At 53.9% G+C, this 25663-nt stretch overlaps 1 protein-coding gene across 4 annotated transcripts in view; it reads left to right on the top strand.

Moving 5' to 3' along the window:
- ITPK1 (inositol-tetrakisphosphate 1-kinase) overlaps nucleotides 1–25663 on the top strand; it is a 179439-nt gene that overhangs the window by 121443 nt on the left and 32333 nt on the right. For 3 of the 4 annotated variants that reach the window (XM_060620602.3, XM_060620605.3, XM_060620603.3), the window contains one exon: nucleotides 8875–8992. In XM_060620602.3, the coding sequence (XP_060476585.1) occupies nucleotides 8875–8992 (118 nt within the window). Of the gene's footprint in view, nucleotides 1–8336; nucleotides 8362–8874; nucleotides 8993–25663 lie in introns of those variants that run through there. The other variant, XM_060620606.3, reaches the window with a different exon arrangement.

Genomic DNA, 25663 nt, shown 5'->3' with positions numbered 1-25663 from the left:
ACGTAGAAGGCTGGAGTCCCAGAGAAGGTGAAGACAAGGCAGGCTATACTGAGAGCAGGGAGCAGGTCCTTGCTTCCCTGCTTAGTTCAGTGCTTTCGTTCTCCCCCACCCCCCCCCCTTTTTTTTAATAAGGTGAAGTATAATACATACGCAGAAAACCGTAGGTATAAGTGAGTGCATGATAGGTTTCGCAAACCAGATACACCTTGTATCTACCACCAGATCAAACTGTAGAGCAGGACTGCTCCCTAGAGCCACTCGTGGGCTCCCCACTCCTTCCCTGCCTGTGCCCAACCTGTCCTGCCCCTTCTTTCTCTTTCCACTCTCAGTGAGGACTTCTGTCCTCCCGTGTGACATCTTCCTGGGGGAGGGGAACAAGGACCCTGGAAGGAAGGAGGCTGGTTACCAAACTAGAAGATGAACTTTCTCCGACGTGTTGGATGCCCTCAACTCCCTGTTCCGTGAATGGCTTCCAGTCCAGTCTTCCCACACCATTCCTGGCCAGCAGGGTTTTTCTGAAACCGACTTCAATCCTAAAATTCTCCTCTTAGAAAGCATCTCTGCCTCTCCCTCCAGCCTTCAGGTTAACATGCAGAATGCTTGGCAGGGGAACCTGGCACTTAGCTTGCCCGGCCCTGCAGGCGACTCCTTCTTAGCATTCACCATGCTGCTTCCTGTCCCACCTCTCTGGAGATTGAGAGTTCTGGACATTTAGAGTCCCGAAGAACAGGCAGGGCTTGCTGTCCCCACAGTGCTTGCTTAAGGTTTCCTCTGTAAGTGCTTAGATAGGACTACTCAGGAAGCCATCGTTCAAATAGGCGGCCTCCCAGAGACCCAGACTGCTTGGTCCACGGGGGGGTGGGGGTGGGTGGTCTGGGCAGTTCTAAGGCTCTTCGTTCTTGTCCTCCCACTGCTGGCCCCAGGCTTCAGCTCTCTCTTTTCCTGTTCTAGGCCTGCTTGACTGAGTTGTGCACAGGTTCTCCAGCACTTAGATTCGAAATGGGTCCTTAGACTTTCTGGGAATTAAAGCACTTCAGCCACATAACTTGTGTTTGGGGAGGTGACAGGGTGCACTGCAGGGGCCTTGGGTTTGACACTGTAATGGCTGGTTTTGAATCCTGACAAAGCCGCAGCTGATTGCGTGGCTTTGGGCCAGTCACTTGGCCTCTCAGATGCTCAGTGTTTTCATCTATAAAATGGGAATAAAAATACAGGTGTTTACTCTATAGACCACAGAGATTGCTTTGTGAGTCAAATCTAGCGTTTTGTGTGATTGTAGCTTTTAGAAACCAGAAAAATGGTTTATTAGTATACCATGGTGGGCTTTAAAATAAATAAATAAATTAATTAATTAATTAATTTTGAGAGAGAGAATCCCAAGCAGGCTCTGCACTGTCAGCACAGAGCCTGACGCAGGGCTCGAACTCATGAACTATGAGATCATGACTTCAGCTAAAATCAAGAGTCGAATGCTCAACTGACTGAGCCACCCAGGTGTCCCTGTCTGCCATGGCAGATTGTTATGATTACTACCTAAAATATCCATGCTTGAGGAACTGAGAAGTTTTGCAATCTTTTGTATTCTTAACCCAAGAATATATGGTAGGTATATAATCCAAGAGACACGAAAACATTCATCTACACAAAAACCTGTGTACAAATGTTCACAGGAGCTTAATTCATAGTAGCCACAAGATGAAAATAAACCCGATGCCCGTTAGCTGTTGAACAGATCAACAGAGGCGGTGTATCCACACAGTGGAATATTGCTCAGCCATCAAACACAATGAAGCAGTGACACGTGCTACAGCATGAGTGAACCCTAAAAACGTTATGCTAAGTGAAAGAAGCCAGTCACAAAAGACTGCATTGATTCCATTTATAAGAAATGTCCAGGGACACCTGGGTGGTTCAGTCGGTTAAGCGTCCAGCTTCGGCTCGGGTCATGATCTCACGGTCTGTGAGTTCGAGCCCCGCGTCGGGTTCTGTGCTGACAGCGCTCAGAGCCTGGAGCCTGCTTCAGATTCTGTCTCTCTCTCTCTCTCTCTCTCTCTCTCTCTCTGTCTCTCTGTCTCTCTCTGTGCCCCTCCCCTGCTCGTGCTCTGTCTTTAAAAAAATTAAAAAAAAAAAAAAAAAGAAGAAGAAGAAGAAATGTCCAGAATAGGCAAGTGTCTAGAGGCAAAAAGTGGTTTCCAGGGGCTGGAGGGAATGGGTGAATTGAAGCTGATAGCTAAAAGGTATGGGATTTTTTTTTTTGAAGTGATGATAATATCTTATAACTATGCTTTTGGTTGCACAATTCTGTCACATATTGGAAGCCACTGGATTGTAAGCTTTAAGTGGGTAAACTGCATGGTATGTGGTCAATAAATTGTTTTAAAAAAACATCCCAGGAGGTAGGGGCTGCGACCCTCTCCATTTCACAGAAGAGGACTGAGGCTTATGGAGGCCCAGAGTCGCAAGTAGGGAAGGCAGGATTCTACCCCAGGTCCAGCAGCCCCCCGCTCCCATGCATGGAACCTCTTCACAGGATTGGCTTCCACCTTATAGAGGAGGAAGAGGCCTAGAGAGGAGAAGGGGCTCCCAGTGCCCTGTGTGGTGCTCCTTCCTCCATCCTAGCTCCCCACCTCTACAGGGGAGATTTCTAGAACCATCCACTGGGCTTGAATCTCCCACTCCTGCCATGGAGGCCAGAGGTGAGGAAGTGCCCGGCTGGGCTCTCAGGCACACACACGGTCCAGCAGGAGGCCTTTCAGTGGCTGGGTCACAGGTGTGATGAGATGAGGCCTGTGTGCCAGGTCTGAGGTGGGTGGTGTCCTTGACTCACAAAAGCTCTTAATGTCGATGACGTCCAGTTTATTTTTTCTTTTCTTGATTGATTGTACTTTTAGATTTTTTTTTTTAATGTTTACTTATTTTTGAGACACACACACACACACACACACACACACACACACACACAGAGCGGGAGCAGGGGAGGGGCAGAGAGGAGAGGGAGACACAGAATCCGAAACAGGCTCTAAGCTCTGAGCTCTCCGCACAGAGCCCGATGCAGGGCTTGAACTCACGAACCGCTAGGCCATGACCTGAGCCGAGGTTGGACGCTTAACTGAGCCACCCAGGCGTCCCCGATTGTACTTTTAGTATCGTGCCTAAGAAACTGTTGTCTGATTCAAGGCCAGGAAGATGCGCACCAGTGTAATCTTCTGAGAGTTTTATAGTTTCAGCTCTCACGTCACAGGAAATTTTTTTTGTCGTTTTTTGAGAGCTAGAGTGCACGTACATACAAGCCAAGGAGGGGCAGAGGGAGAAAGAGAATCCAGGATTCATACCCAGTGGGGAGTCCGACGCAGGGCTCAATCCCATGACCGTGAGATCATGACCTGAGCCGAAATCAAGAGTCGGACACTCAACCAACTGTGCCACCCAGGGGTCCCACCTCGTAGGATTTTTATATTAAAGGACATGGTGTTTGAAAACCATATTTCCCGGTAGTGTGTGTATAGCTGGTCCTGGGTATGTGGTGGCTGCTATTATTTAAAAGTTATGGAGCGCCTGGGTGGCTCAGTCGGTTAAGCAGCCGACTTCGGCTCAGGTCATGATCTCGCGGTCCGTAGGTTCGAGCCCCGCGTCGGGCTCTGTGCTGACAGCTCGGAGCCTGGAGCCTTTTTCAGATTCTGTGTCTCCCTCTCTCTGACCCTCCCCCGTTCATGCTCTGTCTCTCTCTGTCTCAAAAATAAATAAATGTTAAAAAAAAAAAACACCTTAAAAAAAAGAAAAAAAAAAGAAAAAAAAGAAAAGTTATGATGATGATGATTTTTATTTATTATCATCTTTTCCATAATTAATCTCTCACTGGGTTTCCCATCTGGCTCGCTGCCTCTTGCTCCTTCTGGAAAGACAGTGTTGCTGTTTGAACGTGTCTCTGGCAGGAGAGGTGTGTGGGATTGAAGAAAAGGTACATCTGGTTACTTAGCCCCCTCCCTCCATGCCCCCCCCCCCCCACTTTTCTGTTTTTGCAGAGAATTTAAAAATGCTTGGTGGACTCCTTAACACACTGCTGGGTCTCAGGACCCAGCCTCAAGTTAACGGCTTATGACCGCTCTTGTCTTGCCTCTGCCTTACCTCACCGTCCCCTGTGCCTGGTTACTTTGAAGCAAATTCCACACATCATATTTAACCATAAGTCACTTCGGCATGCATCTCTACAGAATGAATCAGCCCTTTCTAAAAGGGGGCCTGCAGTGTTTCGGGGGAGTGGGCCAGAGTGCCCACTGCCTCTGAGAATTGAGGGGGCAGGAATTGTGCTGGGTGCCTCTCTCACTCCCCTGTAAGGAGCCAGCTGGCGTCGTGGGCTCGGCCAGGACCCGAGCGGTCCACGGCGGGGTGCACCCTGGAGCCTGGGCTGCCACAGGGCAGGGGATTGTGTGGTGCTCCGGGCGTCAGCAGAAGGACTGACCCCAGGGGCAGGGCTGGCATGCCCCTCGGTCTGCTGGAGGGGGCAGGGCAGGATGAGCTCAGAGACCTTGGGTCAGGTCTGCTGCCGAGAAGCCACACGTTGTCCAGTCATGAGAATCCTGTTTGTTTTTCTACCTACCAACTCCTTTCCCGTCCGGGTCTTAACTGCCCTCAGCCGCTCCCTGACATAGGTTTTATTCAGAACGTGCATGTTGCGCATCAGGAAACAGAATCTCAGAGATTAACTGCGGTTTCTTTTTCACAGACCTCGGGTGAGTGGTAGACGTAGGATTTGAACTTGGGACTTGTGCCTGCGTTTTCCGTTAGATAAGAGCAGACGCTTGCGTCTCCCTGCTCGTTTCCTGTCCATAAATGGAACTGCAGAGGAAATGGTATCTGTGATGTTCACTCCGGTCCTCTCATCTGGCTCACATTCTCAGTGGGGAAGTGTTGACTTCCCCCAGCCCAGCAGACAGCGCTCGGTTTCCCTCTTGGCATCATCATCCTATGGGCCTTGGGTCGGGGGGCACCTGGCTGGCCTCTGCCCCTTCGTCCCCTCAACGGACAGCATTCTCTGGCCCCCTGACCAGGGCCGTCTGTGTCTGCTCTCCCCTCTTTTCAGGCTCCCCCCTAACGTCCAGGCTCCCTTTGTAGGTGCTCGGTGGCAGGCGTGCTGAAGGAACATGTGTTTACCATTTGCCATGGAGACCGTTTGGGCCTTTCTTCTTCTGAGTGGCGATAAAACGGTACAGGGCGCTCACCCTTCCAGCAATTTGTTTGGTAATTCTAAGAGACTTGTGAAAAATGCATGAGGCCTGTGGTACAATAGATAAGCTGAAAGGCTTGGAAGGAAATCCACTTGTGGATAGTGGGGCGATTGGAAAAACTCTTTCTTTGCCCTCTCTGTCCTTGTCCCAAAAGAGATTGTGTTTAGGAATAATTCTTCTGTTAATACTGATGCTTTCATCCTGGGTCAAAAGCTTGTTGGCGCCTGCTTGTCAGATATTTTCCCCTTTGGTTTCTTCTAATTTCTTTCCCTTGTGAGTTTGGCTTAAATTCACGTCTTAATGATTCTGAGTTCTCTCTTTAAAGGTCACTGCCCTAATGCATAAAAGTGGAACAAGGTCCAGCAACCACTCGGATACTCCTCTCGGGGCTTGGCTGGGGTGGAGGGGGTGATTTTTGAGGGGGAGGAAGGAGCATGTCCGGACTTCATGGGACTCCGTTGCTGGGAGAGAATTGGGCTAGCCCATCAAAGTGAGCATCTCTGATACCATACTGCCTTCTCTTTGAAGGAAGGCAGCAAGCATGTGCGTGGGTCCCCACCTTTACCCGCAATGCCTCTAGCAGGTGGCTATCTGTCCAGTTCTAAAACAGGCCCCATATGTGGCCCTGAAGTCTGCCTCCATACATACCACTCGGCAGTTTCCTCCAATTTAGGCTTTTAAGTCACAGGTGAGGGAACTGAGACCCAGAGAAGCCAGATGACCTGTGCAAGGTGACCTTGGGAGGTGATAACAGTGGGGGCATAGGTTTCTTGAGTCCTGGGCCCTTACTCTTCCCTCTGCACTAGGCTGCTTCCCGGAGTGTTGGGATGGGGGGGTGGGTGTCGGGGTAGTTCAGTGCCTCAGGTCATAACCCAGAACATGAATTCAGTGGCCAGGGTTACAGATCCAGCAGGGCAAGGCATAAAAGGCTTTCATTCATCCATGTGTCTCTAGTACTCTGCACGATGATCTGAGCGCTGTGAATGATGTGCAGTTGGTTGAATGAATGACCTTTTACGTGAAGACAGTGATATGACTTCATGTGTATGTGGGAATCTTGGTGTCTCCTGAATGGCATGCTCTTGTGGCAGTGTAGACCTGGTTCAAAAGAGTGGTGCTGGCACGGATAGTTGCTGTTGCGGAGCCTGCAAGCCCTTCGGCGAGGCCGAGGCTGTAGGAGAGCGGATCTGGGCACGGTCCCTGGCCTGTAGGCATCTCTGGATACACCTTCCTTAAGGACACTTTCCAGGGGCGCCTGGGTGGCTCAGTCGGTTGAGTGTCCGCCTCGTGATTTTGGCACAGGTCCTTATCCCAAGGTCATGGGACTGAGCTCCGAGCCGGGCTCTGTGCTGAGCATGGAGGCTGCTTGAGATTTTTCTCTCTCTCTCCCTCTTCCCCTCTCTCCTGCTCACACACACTCTCTCTTAAATTTAAAAACAAAAAACAAAAAACAAAAAACAAGACCCTTCTCAGCCTGCCTTCGTGGTCCCTGTGGTTGTCAGATGTGGGCTTGCCCTCATCAGCTTGGGGGCTTGTTCTGTATAAGCGGGGAGGTGGGCTAGCCACTGAGCTGAATGCTGACAGTCGCCTCCTGCAGGGGGAAGAGGAAGGTGGCTTCTCTTCTGTGTTTACATCTGTGGGATGGGTGTGCAGGGAGGAGGGGATGAGAGCGTGTCCGCCCCAGGAAGTTCGTGGATGTGAGGATGGGAAGAAGGGCTCCTCACAAGCATGTACTGGCCACCCCTTAGGGACAGAAAAAATTTTTAGACATTCAAAGAAAAAGAACCCATAACCAGATACTTTGGTGGGAAACACAAGGGGGGGGGGCCGATTTCAGAGGAGAAGGAGATATAAATCTCTGGCTTTGTGTTGAGAGCTCTTAAAAATGATTACTAGGAACCAAAATAGGTTCACTGAAAAAAAAAGTGGTGGGGGGGGGGGGAGTAATTCCAAATGGAGCTTTCTTTTTTGTTGATAAGGCTTACTTGAAAAGAAGCATTGTGGCTTTGTTTCTTGGCCTTTGCTGACCTCGCAGACGGATCTGGTAGACTGGGCGGGCAGGGGGATGAATTAAGCTGGTGTATTCATTCCCTGGGGTGGCCTTGACAAAGTACCACAAACTGGGTGGCTTAAAACACGGGAGTTTGTTTTTTCCCTCTCACAGTTAAGGAGGCTCGAAGTCTGAAGTCAAGGTGTCTGCGGGGTTGGTTCCTTCTGGAGGCACCAAGAGAGAATCTGTACCCCGCGTTTCTCCTACTTTCTGGCAGTGGCCAGTAGTCCTTGGCCAGCCTTGCCTTGTAGCTGCACGACTTCGGTCACTGTCTCTCTTGTCCGATGGTCTTCTCCCTTTGTGTCTCTCTGTCCAAATTGTCCTCATCTTAAAGACACCAGTCAATGGATTAGGGGCCATCCTAATCCCGTATGGTCTCATTTTAGCTTGATTCCATGTGTAAAGACACTATTTCCAAATAAGGTCGCACTCCCAAGCACCAGGGCTTAGTAGGGCTTGAACAGATCTGTGGAGGAGAACACAATGCAGCTGACAATAACAACAGCTGGTGAATGGCCTCCCTCACACCCGGCCTTTTCTCGGAGCCCCTCTCTCGTTACTCCAGCACTCCATGTTTTTATCCTTAGAAACGCAGTGTTTTGGGGCCAGAGGGATGGGCTCATTTACTGTGTCTGTCTGATGTGCTGCTCTGGCCCACTGCTATGGCATGGCTTGTGTAGTCACGGAGGTGACAAGGGGCAGGGCCGGGATCCTTGTTTCCCTTTCCTGGAAATATTTTGCTCAGTTTCATGTTGAATTCTGTTAGAGTTTCTTGCTCCCCATGTGCATTAGCGTCATTTCTCCCAAGGAGACCGTAACTTCCTTAAAGGCCGGTTTGGCCATAGTTCTGCTCGCGTGCCCAGAGTCTAACCCTGAAGCTAGTAGGTACTGAAGAAGCATGTTGTCCGGAGCACTTGAGGCAAGGTGGCTGCCCTGTGGTGTGTTGGTCAACAAGCCTTCACGTAGACCTTCTACTGAATGCCGGCGTTCCGCTCTCGCTGGCCCTGCCTCAGAATCCGTATCAGAGCAGGGTGCCGGGCCACTCTCCTTGAGTGCAGTCCACACACGGAGCAGATCTAGTTTCAGGTGAGGCTTTATCCAGGGGCCAGACGAGCTGATCAGGACCTGGTTGTGCTCCCTTTTCTCAGCTCTGTTTTTCTCCCTTTGGGCTCCATTTCTGAGCTTTGGCTTTGTCCGGCCTGGCCTTCGCATCTCAGGGTGACTGCTCCCAGCTGCACAGTCTCTGTGCTTCCTCTTCTCCCCATTGTGGAAGACGATGGTCTTGTCCCAGCATTCCTAGTGAGAGCTCCGAGCCTGCCTCTGATTGGATCGACTCTGGTCACATGTTCTCTCCTGAACCAGTGGCCAGGGTGGAATATGCTGATTGGTCTGACCAATGTCATGTGATTTCGGTGTGGCTGAGTGCGTGGGGGCAGCTTGCCCAGACTGTGTGAACCCCCAGACGGAAGTCAGGGCTGGTGGAGGGAGGGGGAAGGGAGGGATGGATGAGGGAAGGGCACGTGGGATGGCATCTTGCGGAAGCCTCACGTCATCGTCAGTCCCCCACCTCCAACCAGAAGAGGTGTGTTTTCCTTTCAGGAATACATCGATGCGCACCCTGAGACCATTGTCCTGGACCCCCTTCCTGCCATCAGGACCCTGCTTGACCGCTCCAAGTCCTATGAACTCATCCGGAAGATCGAGGCCTACATGAAAGGTACGGACACATGTGGCTTGGTGCCTGTGGCCGGTGGCAGTCACGGGGAGGCCACTGCATGGGGTGGGAGGCGGGCAGGGGAGTGTCTGATCTTTTTAGGCCCTTTGGGACAGGTAGCAGTTGAATTCCGTGGGGGCACACATTCTTGGGAGGGCCCTTTTCTCTCCTGTGACCAGCAGAGTTAGGAAAGAAAAGCCCCAGGGTGCTCACTGGGAGAGAGAGTGGCTGCAACCACTTCAAGACGGTTTTGTTTTGTTGTCTTAAACCCACAGAGTGGCGATGAAGTGTCCCGATAACACAGTGGTTAGAGAGCAGGAGTGTGTGTAGAATAGCTGAGCAGCGGGCGGGGAAGGGGAGTTATGTAACCGGGCAAAGGAGACAAACAGAAATTGAAGGGCCTTTAATCAAACACATGGAGATGTGTAATGTGGCGGCTGGACCTCGTGGGGTACGCTCTGTTCTGGAGGGCAGGCGCCTCCCGCTTAGCTGCGGGAGCTTTTCCTGCCAGCCACATCCTCTTGTCCTTGAGGACTCATTCTCCCCACCTCCCTGGGCTGGGCAGCCCCAGAGAAGTGGGACTGCCTTCCTGAGGTGTTTATTTATGTGAGAAGGGCTTTTTTGGAAAGATTCGTGTTAACAGTGACTTAGTTCTCTTTGCCTGGTCCCAGCATTCCCTGCTGAGAGTTCTGGTTTAATTTTAAGGAAAAGTGCTTTGCCTGTGTCCTGGGCCTGTATGAAGATTCATCGTATAGCCCCTGTTCCCGCCATCCAGATCATGAGTGTGGCCTGTCCGGGCTGCCTTGAACCCGGAACCCTAGTGACTTGGTCTGTTGTTGTTTTGTGTGATGGTGGAACCGGTGGGGACTTTGGCTTTGCCGGACCAGAGGCAGCCCGTCTGCAAGGTTATGCCTTCTTACATTCCTTCTTCCAGTGCTCATGAAGGTGGCCTTGGTCATTCTGCTTTGCAGACAGTAGTGGAGACTGAGAGCTTAGCAGATGGACTGACATCACACAGCCTGTGGGTCGCAGAGCCAGCATCCAGTCCGGTCTCTCCAACCCGGGCTCCTAGCTCCTAGCCCTTAAGCTTAACTTACATGTTCATGGCCAGAGGGCCCTGGATCTAACAAGCACCTTGTATGGAGCAGTCATGGACCTTGGCCAGGAGAGTTGGAACGTGCCCTGTGGAAGAGCTGGGTGTTGGACGTGGCTGTCCTGGAGGGGGTCTCGAGGCCTGTTTCCCTGGGTGTCTGGCATTTAGCAGGTGGCATAGAGCATGGGCTTCCTGGGTGGCCCCCAAATGCCAGGCTCTCTCAGCATGCCAGCATCCGTTTTCCCTTGGGCCTGGAATGGCCAGTGATGATGTCAATTTCCCTTCCCTTTGCATCGTTTCCCTGGGTCCCACTAGAACCCTCCGATGAGAAGGAAGATCCATAGGGACATTGTGGCTAAACTTTGCTTCTGGAAATCCTCCTCTTCTCAGGAGTTGTGGGCATTGGATATCAACTCTGTGAAGGGACAGGAGATGACTCCAGTCCTGATGAGAAGGCCCAGTTGGCGGGAGGAGTTGAGGTCAGCAGCCATGTCTTGTGTCAAGTCCATGAGAAGAGTGAGGCGTTCTAATGGGGTCAGGGAGGTCACCACTGAGACGGCTTTTTCAGAGCAAAGAACACAGGCTTTGGGGGGAGACAGACTGAGGTTGTATCTGAATCTGGGCTCTCGTTGCCATGTGGCCTTGACCAAGTCCCTTGACCTAGCTCTGCTTGTTTTCTGTAAGATGTTGGTAATAAGTGGTTTATCCACAGGGTCTGGGGTTGAGCTAATTGGGATGACATCTGATGAGCATGGGTCCTGGCTCATGGTGTCACCGGGAATGGCAGCTGTTGGCACAGCTCCCGTTACCCTAGCAGGGGCTGGAGCGTCTGGACTGGATCTCGGAGTCTCTCTCAGTGTTCATGCCTAGAGAATCAGGGCTGGGGTCAAGGGTGAGCCTGGGCCTGGACTGTGAGTGTGCACAAGAAGCAGGGCTGTCCCTGGTGGGCGAGACTGAGGGGGACAGCCTGGGGCTCCCAGGTCAGGCGGTCGTGTGAGCAGAGTGGGAGAGGGCCGCAGCGTGGGGGGCTTGTGTGTGACCTGCAGACCGCTGGGTCGGTGTGGGGAACTTGGAATGCCTTGTGCAGTTGGGGACCTCGCTCATGAGCAGCCACTGAAAGGGTGTGAGCTGGTGAGTGAAGGGTTCGAATACACCTGCGATCAGTGTAGGTGTGGCCTGGGGACAGGTTCTAATGGGCATTACCTATGTGCTGTTGTAAGGGTGCCCCACACCGAGCCACAGGTGCGAGGGCCCGGTGACCGACCCCCAGTGGGGAGGGAATCAGACCCCATGCTGCCGGGTCCGAGAAACCTCAAACTCAGGTGTCATCAGCTCGGGAGCTGCCTGCAGGGTTGGGGGGTGGGGAAGCCCCCTCCATGGCCAGCAAGAACGTGTTGACCAAACCCTCCAGGCAGGCTTGGTCCTAGGCCAGCAGGAATTGTTTTGTGGGTGGGCCATGACCGCTGCGCCCTGGATTTTCCTTATCGTGCACACCGAGCCGGGCTGGCATTCTTCCAGGAGGGTGGGCAGAAGCTGGGATTTCCTGGAGCCTTTTCCTGCCCCCATCCCCCCACGGCTGTTCTCGTGGAAGCACTGCGGGCTCCCACCTTCCATCCTCCCGGAGCGGGGGCTCCTCCTCCCTGCAGATGCAGAGAACCTTCTCTGGGAGGCACATCCCCGGCACTCCTCCGCCCCACTCCTGCTATTCCTGGAGGCAGCCTGTTAAGCGTACTGTAAATGGCCGTGATTACCCTGTAAGCTCCTCAGGCAATTTAAGCAGTCCAAGTGACGCAGAGCTTTCTGCGTGGGAAGAAGGGGCTGGGTGGAGACCTCCTTGAGGTGTCCTGTCCTTCAGCTGAGGTGGCTCTGTCTGCCTCGGAGAGCCTGGGCTGCTGCAGGGACAGACCCGGGGAGGCTGCTGAGGGGAGGTGGCCAGGGCTGCCCGCTCGGTGAGGGTGGGTGTGGCACAGGGGGGTGTGGGGGTGGAGGGGTCCACGCCCAGGCAGGCCTTCTGTCTCAACGTTCAGCGTCAGCTGTGCAGACCGGGGAGGCCTGCTGTCTGGAGCCCCTGGCTCCCCGTCAGACTACCTGGGTGGCATCTCGGTTCCGTGCTCCCAGACCTCACCCTCTTCTAATCCAGAGCCTGGAGGGGAGGCCATTTGGTTAGTGCGAGGGTTGCCGTAGCAACAGAGACCGGAAGTAACGGTGGCTTAAATCAGATGGGACTTGGTTTCCGTGTCATGGAAAAGCCCAGAGGGAGAACCCAGACTTCTTCCAGCTGATGGTTCTGTGATGTGGGCCTCCTGGTCCACAGTGGTGCTGCTGAGACTCTAGCCGTCACATCTAAGATCTAGACAAAGGGGTGGGGAGGCGCTAAGGAAAAGGAAGCAAGGGGAAACAGCCTTAGTTATCTTTAAGGAAAGGCCCTGGAAGCCATACCACGATGCTCTGTCCACGGCCAGGACTGAGTCCCAAACTGAGCTGCAAGGGAGTCGGGGAATGTGCTTTCTGTTCTGGGCAGCCATGTGCCCAGCTACAATGTGCAAGCTTTGTCACTGTGGAAGAAGGGGGAGAACAGATTTGAGGGACAATTAGTCCATCTGAGACCCCTTCCTTCCTTCCTTCCTTCCTTCCTTCCTTCCTTCCTTCCTTCCTTCCTGGAAGTGGGTTGCTACATGGGGAATCCATGGGTGAATGATTCTTGGAATGACAATTTCTCCTCCAGGTAGCCAGAGGCTATGGCCTCAGCCTGTGACCTTAGCAGTAAGCTCCGTCCACATAGCAGCTCAAAGCAGTGTCAGGTCACTAGGCTTGCAGAGTGAGCCACCCCAGAGCGTTTGGGCCACAGGTTTCTCTAATAGATGACTGTTTCTGGGCAGGGTCACACCCACACCCCTTAGCCAGAGGCAACAGATGGCACTAACCTGGATCCAATTCAAACCAAGTGCAGGGACCTCCCAGAAATGAAACATTGCCTGGTGCAGGCTTGGGGACGGGGAGGGAGTGAGGGGAGGGAGGCTGGGGCAGTAAGTGGTGATTGCCCAGCACGTGTCTGCAGGCCTTTTCTCTCCCTACCACCTGCTTTGCCGCCCAGGGCCAAGATTTTGAGATGGAAACCCCGAGGCCCAGGCCTGGCTCTGCCACCCCAGCTGAGCAATTCTGGGCAAGGCTCTGGCTGGCTCCTGAACTGGCCAACGCGATACGAGAGCAAGCTGGTCTGTGATTGGATGACACAGGCTTGTCTTCTTGACCCCGGGAGTCAGGGGTGGGGTGGGGGCAGTGGCTGATGGAGGGTATCGGGACAGAGGGCTCAGGAGACCCTTCAGAGCTGATGACAGCTGTGGGTGATGGGTGACGTGCTCTGGAGGTGACAGATGGCCATCGGGACTCCAGGCCTCCCTGGAGAGGGAGGTGCACACCACGGATGGAGCAATTCTGCCTGTGGTTTTATGGGAAATTAATCAGGGCTCCTCTTGGAGTCCATTGGGAAGCTGGATTGAAAATGGAGTCATCTAGATGGCAAGTGAAGAGAAAGGAACATTCCTCAGAGCCTGGAGGAATAATTCCCCACAGAGCCTCGGTTGGGTGAGGGTGGCCAGCGGGGGAGGGGTGTGGTGGAGCTGGGGGGCGCACAGGCCTGTGGGTGTGAAAGAAGAGGCCAGGGAAGGGGCTTGGGGTCAAGGCTCGGGGCTCCGATCTGCCTGTGCTCCCTGCCTTGTGACCTGAGCAGGTCGCTTTCCTCTCTGAGCTTCCTCTGTCGGGGCTTGGGCACTGAGGCAGCCCTTCCTGCAGACCAGGCACTGTTCGAAGCACTTTAGCTAATTTAACCCTCGCAGTGACCCTATGAGAAAGGTTCGACACTGAAGTGCGTGGGCTTGTCAGTTCAGGCCACAGAACTACTTTGCGGGGCAGAGCTGGGATCTGAACTGAGCGCCATCCGTCTGTGCTCTCAGCTGCTGGTCCCTGAAACCCTGGGTGTACTGCTTGCTCCTCCCGCGCCATCCCCGACACGGACCGACACCCCGTCCCTGACACGGACTCACTGAGGCAGAGGCCTGGATGGACACAGAGAGGGGCTCTGCTGGGACTGCCAGCTGGTGGCACTCTTGGGTGCCCTCTGCTGTTCAGGAGGTGACACCGACCCCAGAAGGTCCCTGGGGCCCACTCCACCGAGAAATGAGCAGCTCTGCTTGAAACGGTCACTGAGGCTCTGTGCCCCAGAGTTCCGGAGGAAACGGGAGTCCTGTCTGTTCGGTTTGAGAGCAGCCACATACGGTGGTGGAAAAGAACAGGCTTTGGTCCCGACAGACTGGGCTCAGCTCCCCTCATTGGGCCTGCGCAGTCACTGGTTCCCTCTGAGTCGTTTGCTCATCTTTACCGAGGGGTTGCCTTCACCTCCCTGGGGGCCAGTGTGCAGCGGGTCGGGCCCTGTTCGTTGTAGCGAGTGCGGGTGGCCCAGAGTTGGGTGTCCCATGCCGTCGGCTCCCTCTCCTTGGTCCTGCTGGGCGCCCAGGTTCTAGGCGGGAGGCATGTGGCAGAAACTGGTAGTGGGTGGCGGGGCCTGGAGTCGAGGACAAGGAGGACAGGAGTGAGCGCACCCCAAGGACTGTCAGCCCCGAGTCAGCCAGCTTCCAGCCTGATTTTGTGCAGGAGGCTGGAGTTTTGAAACAGCCTGCCAAATAAACACTCCATACGTATTGAGTGGGCTTCACAGGAGGCCTTACGGTGCCTGCCTGCCTGTGTCTCCCTTGAGTGTCAGCCAGCCTGACCCACAGCGCTGAGGCCAAGGGGACAGAGCACCAGGCCGGGCCTGGGCAAACCCCTGGAGCAGGTGGCTGTGCAAATGGCACAGCTTCTACAAGCTTGGGTGGCGGTGGGGGCTTTGGGTGGGTGCTTGGCTCCTGGTTTCCCTCCTGGACTTGGGGGCATGTGGGAGAAACACTGTCCTCATTTTTCATGTCGTCTGCTTCCTGTGACCCAGGTAGAGACCCCATGTTCAGATCGAGGCAGAGGGTCGCCAGAGCAGGATGGTGGGTAGAGCACCATCTGTGGGCCCGGCCGAGGTAGGCACCTTCCCAGCATTAGGTGGGGCCTGGGCCTGGACCTAGTGGCATTTTGGCGGTGCCCTGGTGAGCCTCCCTTTGTCACCTGCCAAGAGGAGGTAGATGCTGAGGATAGTACTGAGGACCATGCCTGGCCCTGGGCGGGCAGCTCCTCCTCTCCTCGTGGTGAATCCTCTCAGCAATGAGAAAGTGGAGGCTGAGAGAGGGGAGGGTTTCAGAAGTCTTCACGTCGAGCCCTGTGCCGACTCCCAAAACCGAGCCTCCTTCCTACACCAGATGCATTTTGCAGCTGATTCTCTGAGGCCTGGGGCCAGGGTTCTCTGAACCCTGGGGCCAGGGTTCACCTCTGCTGCTGTCCGGGCATCCGGCCCTGCAGGGACTCTGTGTCTCTCTCTGCTCCACCCACCTGCCTGCCGGCTCATCCTCAGCCCTCAGAGGTCCCCTTCTGAAGTGAGGCCCTGTATCACCCGCAGGAATCCTGAGGGTGTTGGCCCTGCCAGACGGGCTCACAGTGGAGACCGCAGAGCTCAGAGCACGGGAGGACTTCCCACTGGCTCACGTCTGCTCACTGCTTGTCCCCGCCTGCCCCCCCACAGGCCTAGGCCTGCTCATTCTCCTCCCGCCCGAGAGCTGTTTCCTTTGTGTCTCCCCACCCTGGCCTACCTGCAGCGGGGAGATGACAGGTACCTTGGGGAATGCACAGACCCCAGCCTGCTCTTCAGCAGCCTCCATCTTGACACATTCTGCGTTCCAGAAGGCTGAGGGCTGTGCCCGGAGGGCAGCGGCCCCTGTTCCCTGGGGAAACAGACTCAGCTTCTGCCTCAGAGCTCTCAAGGTCCAGGCCTCCTAGTGCCGGGGCCCAGGGGCTGGTCTTACTGGGTCAGGGACGTGGAGATGCAGTGATTTCCCTTTGTGGGGAGGGTGCAGGTGTCCCCTCACTTCTTGTTTTCTGCAGTTATACCGGAAGCCAGAGTCCCAGAGCTGGTATGGTCTGACCGAATGACAGCAGACCAGCACCCAGCTCCCCACCTTGCCTTCCTGCTGCCATGGCGGCCTGATAGGGGTGCCTGCCCCCTCCATGCTGGTGCTGACCTCTCTTTGGCAGTCCTCTGCCAAATTCCTCACTTCCTCTGCCACAGTCTAGGACACAGGACTGGAGGTTCCAAGGAGAGATTCCGGGAGTGAAGTGGGCTCTCATGGTGGCTGGTTTGCAGCCTCCCAAGGAGACTCAGGTCCGTTCTTGGAAAGAACTTTCCTGTTTGTGCCCTCAGAGCTTCTCACTGGACCTTCCAAGCCTTTGGGACTATAGCAGCCAGGCAGGGGCAGCCCCTTCCCCCACGGGTGCCTCCCTCCAGCTCCATCTAGCCCAGTATCTCTGGATGAGATACCAGGCTTCTTGCTCGTGTGCTGGCACACAGACCCCACTGTCTCCTCCTGACCCCGAGACACACCCCTCCACCCCTCCTGACTGACCCCACCAGGCTCTGATGGCTCCTCCAGGCCGGTCCTTTCTTCCCTGAATATGCAGGGCTTCCCCCCAGGGCCAGTTGGTGAGCGAGATGCTGTTTGTCTTTGAGACCCTGGCTCCCTTTTCTGGAGTTTCTTTCCCCTTGTTGTGATGACCAACCCCTGCAGACTTGAGACTCCCAGGAACCTGCCCCACATCCCCCATCACACTCAGAGTCTCCCAGCACCCACAATAAGAAATCTCAACGTCTTTTCCCTGAGACATAGTAGGGCAGACGGATACTCAAAACATACTTGTTGGTCACGTTGATCCGAAAGTATCAGATATTAGTCATTTACACTTTAGTGTGAATGTAAGGCCCACTTTGTATCTTTCCAGCTGAAAGAGATCTTGAGCTCTCAGTGCCTCCAAAGCTGCTCTTCTCTATATCTTTAAGATGAGGAAAGGGACCCAGAGAAGTTGTAGGACTGAGCCAGCACCACTCGGTACTCTTTCCATGGGCCCCACACCTCTGTAGCAATCTCCTCAGAAGCATCACGAGTCAGACTGCCTGGGTTCGGATGCTGTCTTTACATTAGCTGTGTGCATTTAGGCAAGTTATTTAACTGTCCCGAGCCTGCGTTTTCCTATCTGTAAAATGGGGATAATCATAGTAGCACCTTCCTCATAGGGTGGTTGTGAGAATGAAACATGATTATGCATTGAAGGCTTACTCAATAGACCGTAATTCTGGGTGACACTGCATTGTGGTTTCAGACCACACCATGTGCATTGTGACCCTGCCAATCTTGAGTTCTTTCTCTTCTGTTTAGCACTAGATTTGTGCTGGTGAGCTGGATTGTGGGCCTTCCGACCCCCACGAGACCAGGCCCCTCCAGGGCAGTGCTCCCCTCTGCTTCCATCCTCCCCGAACACCCAGCCCCATGTTTGTCAATGCGTCGCCTGGGTTTATTTCCCCCAAACAAGAATTTTCAGGGTGACCCCCTCATGTAGCACACTCAAGGCTTTTGTCCTGTTTCCATTGCCTTTTTTTTTTTATCAGTTATTATAGTTCTATGGTTAAGTTCACATTATACAGTTTTTAGTGTATTTTTTTTATTTTTAAGTAATTTTAGATTTACCAAAAAAGTTGCGAAAAATGGTACACTAAGTTTCCTTATGCCCTTCCACAGCTGTGGCTTGTGTCAACACCCATGTGACTGTGATACAGTTCTCTAAGCCCGGGAATTCACCTCAGTAGCAATGCCATTGATTAACAGTTTCACCAGCTTCCTCACCGCTGCCCTTCTCCTGGTCGTTCTTGTCTGTGGTCTCCTCCCATCTGGGGCAGGGCTTCAGGCTGTTTGTCTTCCGTGACCCGGGCAGGTTGGAAGAGCCCTGCCCATTTATTTTGCCAGCCTCACTTTGGGTCTATCAGATGTTTTCCAGTGTTAACGGGATTCGGTTGACATTCTGCGTTTTGGGCAGGAACGCCACACCAGCAATGCTGTGCCCTCCTTTGCACATCCTGTCTATCAGGAGGGCATGACGTTGCTGTGTGTTCTATCTGGTTAACTGATCATTTGGTCGGAGTGCTGTGTGTCACGTTTCTCTACTGTTCATTTCTATTTTTCTCTGTAATTAGCAGTTATCTTATAACCTTTGCAGACACCCTGTTTCTCGTCATACTTTTGCCTGCTATTTTAGAACCATTGATGGTTCTTGATGACAAGTGTTGCTACTGTGGTACTTGCCAAATGGTCATTATATCGAATTTTTAAAAATAAGCATGCCCCTCTTCAAACCAGGGCTTTTGCAGACATCCATAAGAGGACACTTTGTGGAGCCCTAGCATATTCTCATTTGTAAGTAAAGAGAAAGGTGAAGATGAGAATTAAGGAAGAAGAAAGGGGATTGCATTGGAGAAAGTTCTTTGCCACAGGACTTCTCAGAGCCTTTAATATGTCACTTTAACTCTCGAGTCTTCTGGAGGGTGGTGTGATGAATTTCACCACTGATGGTAAGATATAGTGGTAGTTTATATCCCACAAATAGGGGGCAAGTGCTAATTAAATTGTGATACAGCATCAATGATGAGACACATCTCAACCTCAGAGATGGAAAATGAAAAAACATATGTCTTAGGGGCGTCTGGGTGGCTCAGTCAATTAAGTGTCTGCCTCTTGATTTCAGCTAAGGTCATGATCTCATGGTTTGTGGGTTCAAGCCCTGCGTTGGCTCTGCACTGATGGTGTGGGGCCTGCTTGGGATTCCCTCTCTCTCTCTCTCTCTCTCTCTCTCTCTGCCCCTCCCCTGTTCGCTCTCTTCCTCTCTCAAAATGGATAAACACTTGAAAAAATTTAAGAAAAAGAAAAAAGAAAAAACACATGTCTTAGAATCAATGGAATATGGCAGTATTCGGCTTTCCCCCTCCAGGCGGTTGTAGGCCCTCCTGCTCCTCTCTGTAGGGCTTCTGGTGAAAGGCTTGCTCTGCCCACCACACTTTAAGAATCCCCAGACTGGGTGCTGCTCACCTCCAACTCTGCACAAACCTGACCTTGAATTCCCTCCATATCGACAGGCAGGGCCCTGGTTGTTGGTGACTCACTTCCCAGAGGCAGCTGCTTTTAACGGTGTGGAATCCATCCTTCTAGACCCTTCTCATACACGTACAAATATATGTATGTACTTTAAAGAAGAAAAGAAGCAGAATCATACTACACGTGTTCTCATAAAACTTGTTTTTTCCCCTACTTAGTATGTATCTTGGCTTCTTTCCATGGCCCATGAAAGATGAGGGAGATAGGTCTGCTTGGCTCATTTTTGGTGGCAACATAATATTTCAGCACATGATTGATAGAATCATAATTTGCTTGATTATATTGAGCTCATAAGGACATTCCAGTTTAATTTTTTTTTATTCAACCGGGCTGTAGTAAACATAGATTTTTGCGTATTTCTCTAACATTAATTCCTAGAAGTAGAATTCCTCAGAGAGAGATTTTTGTAAACATTGCTCTCACATTGGCAGGTACCGCTGGATTGTTCTTCAAAAAGTTTGAGTAAATGTCACTCTCCTGTGCCCATCGTCCAGGGAAATGATACCTATCTTAATTGGCATTTCTTCTGTCATTGACAAGATAGAGCATCTCTCTTTTTTTTTTAATGTTAATTTATTTTTGAGAGAGAGAGAGAGAGAGAGAGAGAGAGAGGAAGGGGCAGAGAGAGACGGAAACACAGAATCTGAAGCAGGCTCCAGGCTCTAAGCTGTCAGCACAGAGCCCAACGCGGGGCTCGAACTCACGAACCGTGAGATCATGACCTGAGCCGAAGTCGGACGCTTAACCGACCGAGCCACCCAGGCATCCCTGATAGAGCATCTCTTTATACGCTTATTGGCCCTTTGCATTTCTTCTATGTGTGAGTCTCTTTATTTGCTCACTTCTCTGTTGGGTTGGTGGTCTTCTTCTTCTTGATTGGTTGCCATCCTTTCTGGATTAAGGAAGTTGTCTCCTTGTTTAAAATATAGACTGTTTCATCGATGGAAGCTTCATCTTTGCACTGGGGCCAAGCTAACATTTTCTGTTCTGCTTTTAGAATATGAGCTTCCAGAGAGAGCACTTTAAACATTATTTTTGAAACGTCTTGAAAACAAAAAAAGGCTGCTGCATTTTGGGAGCTGGAGCTGAGTGGGGGCAGCGAGTGTCTGCCTCGGTCCGGAAGGGGCCATAAATCACTGGAAACAGCTGCCATGGAGTTAATCCACATTTTGCCAGCAGCCGTTTCCATCAGCTGGAATAGGGCTCAGGAATGTCCGTGTTTCTGCCTGGGCCCGTGTCTGGCTCCTCTGTTCCGGGGCTTTGTGAACGTCCCAGTGCAAACAGCACTCTGGGCCCTGGAGATGAAGCAGGTCATTAGCTAAGTCAGATGGGAGGAAACTGCTCATCCAGCTGACCAGGGCGGTGTCAGACCGGGAGATGTCCGAGCTGTGGCATTTCTTTCTCTCTGTCCCTGCCCACAAACAACCCCCCTCCCTCGGTTTCGGGCTGATTCCACATCTTCCAGTGTCTGCCCCCTCCTCCCGCCACCACCCCGACCACTCACCTGTAGCCAGAGAGCCTGAGGCTCAAGCTGCGGGCAGGGAGGTAGCAGCTGCGGCAAGGCCTTTGGGGCCCTCAGAGCCTCCAGGGAGCAGCGTAGGGGCTGCAGCCGCTGGTGAAGAGTGCCCTCCACCCACTGGCTCCAAACGACAGTCAAGTCAAGGACCCACGTCAGCGAGGCCGCCTTTGGAGAAGACTGCCAGGGAGTTTTCACTCCGCTGCCTCAGAAAGCTCTGGCCGTGGCTGAGAACACTGTCAGGCCTGTGAACGTTTCGTCTGTCTCATGTTCTCTCGGCCCGTTGCTGACGTCGCTGTTTTTCTGATCCTGCTGGGGACTGACAGCTCACATCTGACCTTGTCTTCTGAGCCTGAGGATGCTGCTCGAAGCCGAGCGCTCTGCCGAGGGGAGAGTGGTGGCCCTCCGGGAGATGGCCCGCATGTTGGCTGCCGGTCCGCTTTAAGAGTCCCAGTTCTGTCTCGGTGGACAGATGGACGAGGAGGCTCCGTCTCCCTTAATGCTCGGCGTGAATGGCACTGTCTCCAGGCAGGAAAACGCAGGCGCGATGTTCTTCCACGTCCACTCCCTGCTTTTCCCTCTCCCCAGGGGCCTTGTCGGGCCATGCAGAGCAGTGCTGGGCTCACTGAGGTGATCTTAGACTTTTTCAAATGGTAGCCCTTCGAGTAACCGCACCAGTACTCAAGGTGGAGGGATGGCGGGATCTGTCACTTCGTACCAGTTTCTGTTTGAAGTGTCTGTAGGTCAGTTCGTTTGATCCTGGCAGCAGGCCCACAGACAGGACTGAGGACTGTTCTTACCCCCATTTTACAGACCAGGAAACCAAGGCACGGAGGGGTGAGGAACTTCCTCAAGGTCGCACATACTCAGGCAGCCTGGGATATCCAGTCACACAGTGTTGGGGACGCATAGCCAGCTTGACGCCTCTCTAACTCCCTCTAGGCCCAGAGACCTTTAGTGGGACTGAGGAGAGGAGGGCAGTGAGGTTCCACTTAGGCTGCCGCGCTGAGGGCATGGCCGTGGAGCCAGGCTGCCTGCGTGGAAGCTGGCTCTGCCACATACTGGCTTTCGGCCCTGAGGACAGAATGTACCCTCCCGGGGCCTCAGTGTCCTTCCATGCACAATGGAGGTGACGGTCGTGATCTGTGCATAGCGCTGCTAGGAGAATCCCATGAGTTGAGACCTGGCACTGGGCTGTGTGCGCCTGCCTGGGTCCACCTCTCGGTGGAAGGAGCCGCGTTGCAGGCCCGCGCAGCTTTCCGCAGAGCATAGCCAGGGCAGGCCTGCAGCGTTCTCGGCTCTAGGACAGGCCCCACGTGTACTGAGGTGAGCAAGGCGGTCCCCCAGGCCTGTCAGGGGTGACTGGGTACCAGGATTGGGAGGCACATGCTGGGGCGTGAGCCCAGAGGTGGGAGCTTGTGTGAGAGACTGAGCGAAATCTGTTTTGTCCAGAGCTCAGGGGTGGGTGTGGTGGGAGGTATAGGCAAAGCTTCCACCCGTCACTCCTGCCGGGCCTCCCTCACCCCAGCTTTCCCCTCTGCTCTGTGTGAGCAGGAAGGAGACAGCACAACCCCCCCCCTCCTTCTCAGGAGGTGCCACTTCTCCCCTCACTTCCCCTGCTGCTCCCCTCGGGCGTCCTGGGGAGGAATGCCGCCCGGGCCCGACCCTGTGCCCGTTAGCCTCCCGGCCCCTGCCTGGTCTGTGTGGTCGGTGACCTGGGCAGAAGGAGCCCTGGCGGGCCTTCCCTCACACCCACTGTCCTCACAGGCCCTTTGAGGTGTCACGCCCTTCCTTCCCTCAGCTGCTCTGGATAAACTGGACTGATGAGCGGCACCCAGTCCTGCCTGCCTTTCAGGGACGCGGTTCCCTGTGGGCCGCTCTCCCTGTCAGCCTCGATTGCCCTCTGGCTCCAGCTGAGCTCCTCGGTGCCTGGGCAATGTGAGCAGGGCCCTCTTTCCTCTCTTGTCCCACAGCAGCTGCTGGAAGAGGGCACCCCTGCCCTGTGCCTAGTAGTCCTGAGACAGTCCTAGCTCCTGAGGAGCCCTCAGCTCTGTCGTAGGTTCGGCCTGGACCCTGGGGTGTTGGCTGGACCTCGGGGAGGAAGGAGAGCAGCCCCAGCTGTGACTGGTAACAGCAGTGAAGCCATGTCTCCTGCTGCTTATTGCTTACTACCTGTGGTCCCGGCACGGTAACTCACGGTGTCTTAGTTAGTCCTCCTAGTGGTCCTTGGTGTGGTAGCTACCGCTGTTATCCCCATCTTGCAGATGTGGAAACTGAGGCACGGAGAAGCAGCTCAGGGTGAGCCAGGGGCCCTAGGATTGGAACCCAGGCACTTGGCCCACTAGTGTGTATACCCATAGGCTACGAGGGACCGGCTAGGAGGAGGAGGAGGAGGAACCGCTTCTCCTGGGACTGACCCGGAGTCCTGGCAGATTTCCAGGTGGTTTCCATGAGTCAGGCTCCCCAGTCCCCACATCCCCAGGGCATGCCGGCTTCGAGGGCTGCAACGGTCTTAAACCAAACAAAACATATTGTTTCGGCTTCATCTCATCCGAGGCTATGAATGGTGTGAAGATACGCACGATGATGTCACTGCCGTCCAATTGTTTCCACCCTTTTGAAACGCAACTCAAATCCCCCCAACAAATCCAAGGGGCCCTCAGGGTACAGGGAGAGGTGAGTCACCTGCCATAAACAATGCAGAATGAACTGGGGAAGTAGGTGTTCAGGGACAGAGAGGACAGCTCAAGGGACCATTCGTAGGCATAACTGGCGGGAATCGGCAACAAGGAAGAACAGATTCTGACTTAGCTGATGGAGGGGTGGCAGGTGGTTGGAGACATGGGCAGTGAGGACGTCCTAGGAGAGGACTCGCCCAGGAGACTGGGGAGGTGAGGACGGAGTGCTGCCTGGGGAAGGGCAAACGGTTGCTCAGATAGTGCCGGAGCCCTTCCTGGCCAGGCCAGGTGGACAGGACACTGTGCTCTGGGCAGTGACAGCAGGAAGTTGTGCCAAGGACAGGGATGCCCTCTGCAGGCCCAGGCTCAGCTCCAGATCAGAGACCGGTTCCCACATCCACTTCCTCTCAGCCATGGGCCTGTCTTCTGGGCCCTTCCTGGGCTCCCAGCCCGGGCCTGTCGCAGCTCTCCCACCCCCACATGCCTGTGACTCGACTGTTCCAAGTTACAGGGGGGCTGCCATCACCATGAGCCAAAGAGCCCTTCGGATTATCTTCAGAGCTGCTGTCAGGCTGAAACTTGGTTTACCCAGAATGCTCGGAGCATCTTTCCCTGCCTAGAATTCAAGAGCATGTGGCTTCTGGCCCCTAACAGCTTACCGGCAGAGGGAAAGTGACTTTGGACAGTCAAGCACTAAATGAGTCACGGACAGTGGCGCCTGCAGGTTGGCAGGCCAGGCTCTCAGGGCTTTACCCCTTCCAGCCCAATGCCAGTCATCAGGGCTGTCCCAGACCAGCGGCGCCACATAGTGGCCGCTTGGGGAGTTGCAGGCCACCCCCTTTGTGTTGTTTCCAGTGCTCACAGCTCACTTTTATTCTGTCTCCCGGTTCATCTCACACATGTGCACTTGCCAGAGAGATGTTTCTTGCTGCCACCTCAGAGCAGTGCTGGAGTGGGGGAAGGCTGGATCCTGACCCCAAGGAACGTACTGCCTGGTTCCTGAGCCAAACCCCAAACCTGTGGAAATATAACAGGGTCCGAGACATGAGCAATCAGACAAGGTAGCAGGGCAGGAGAGCGGTGGTGCTGGAACACGCGAGGCTGCTGGTGGAAGGTTCTGGGTGAGACACTGCCGGGAGGTGGTATCAGTGGGAGACCGCTTGTTCTCGAGGGCACAGGGGAACTGGATGAGTGGGTCATGGCCAAGTGGTGGGAGGAGGGGCATCCCAGAGGTGAGTGTGGGGAACAGTGAGAGCTCCGCCAGGAGCCAGGGTTTAGCTGGCAAGGATCTTGGGTTCTGTGTTGCGGGAGGACTTAGGAAGTACATTAGTTGGCTAGAGCTGCCCCAGCTAAGCACCACAGACCTGCAGCCTCAACAACAGAACTTTATGGTTCTGGAAGCTGGAAGTCCAGGATCGAGGTGTCATAGGGCTGGTTCCTTCAGAGGCCTGGCTCCTTGGCTCGTAGGTGGCCGCCTTCTCCCTGTGTCCTCACATGGTCATCCCCCTGTGCGTGTCTGTGTCTTAATCTCCTCTCATAAGGACACCAGTCAGATTGGATTAGGGCCCGCCCGGATGACCTTGTTTCAACGTCATCACTTCTCTAAAGGCCCCGTCTCCAAATACAGTCATGTTCAGAGGAACGGGGGGTTGGGACTTCAGCAAATGGATTGTGGGGGAGCACAGTTCAACCCGTAACAGGAAGGTAAGCAGGGGCAAGTTGCAGAAGCCTGGAAGGGCTTTGGACTTCCACTTGAGTCAGCCATGGACAATTCTTGAGCTGAGAATAGCCTCAGTATACACGTGGGAGCTTTAGAAAGATGACCCAGGATCTGATAGCGATGTGTGGTTTGGGTTAGATGGTGAATAAGGCGGGCGAGGTGCCAGAAGTCCAGTGGTTTGTGGGGAGAGCAGAAGCTGTGGGGAGAAGATGGTGATGGGGGTGAAGGTACCAAGAAGGGGGTTCCCTGGTTCACAGACTCCAGGATCATGGAGTCAGGCAGCTGGGAAGGAGCCCCAGTGCTCGTCCACAGCACCTGTTTGGTCAGGGTCCCAGGAGGACGGGCTGAGGCCACTGTAGCTGCCCCAACCCTGGGGTGGTGCCTCCCCTCCCAGAGGGAAAGCGCCTGCAGAGATGCCCTGAGGAGGGTGGTATGTCTAGAGAAACAGGGCCAACTCCGGTTCTCACGTGTTTTCAGATGCCCGTCGTGTGTATGGCCTCACCAAGTGTCTGTAACAGCTTGGAGGTGGGCAGTGTTGCTTTCCCATTTTACGGATG

This window comes from Panthera onca, chromosome B3 (assembly GCF_046562875.1).
Source record: "Panthera onca isolate mPanOnc1 chromosome B3, mPanOnc1 haplotype 2, whole genome shotgun sequence".
Taxonomy (NCBI): domain Eukaryota; kingdom Metazoa; phylum Chordata; class Mammalia; order Carnivora; family Felidae; genus Panthera; species Panthera onca.
This window is presented reverse-complemented; position numbering and strand designations above follow the sequence as displayed.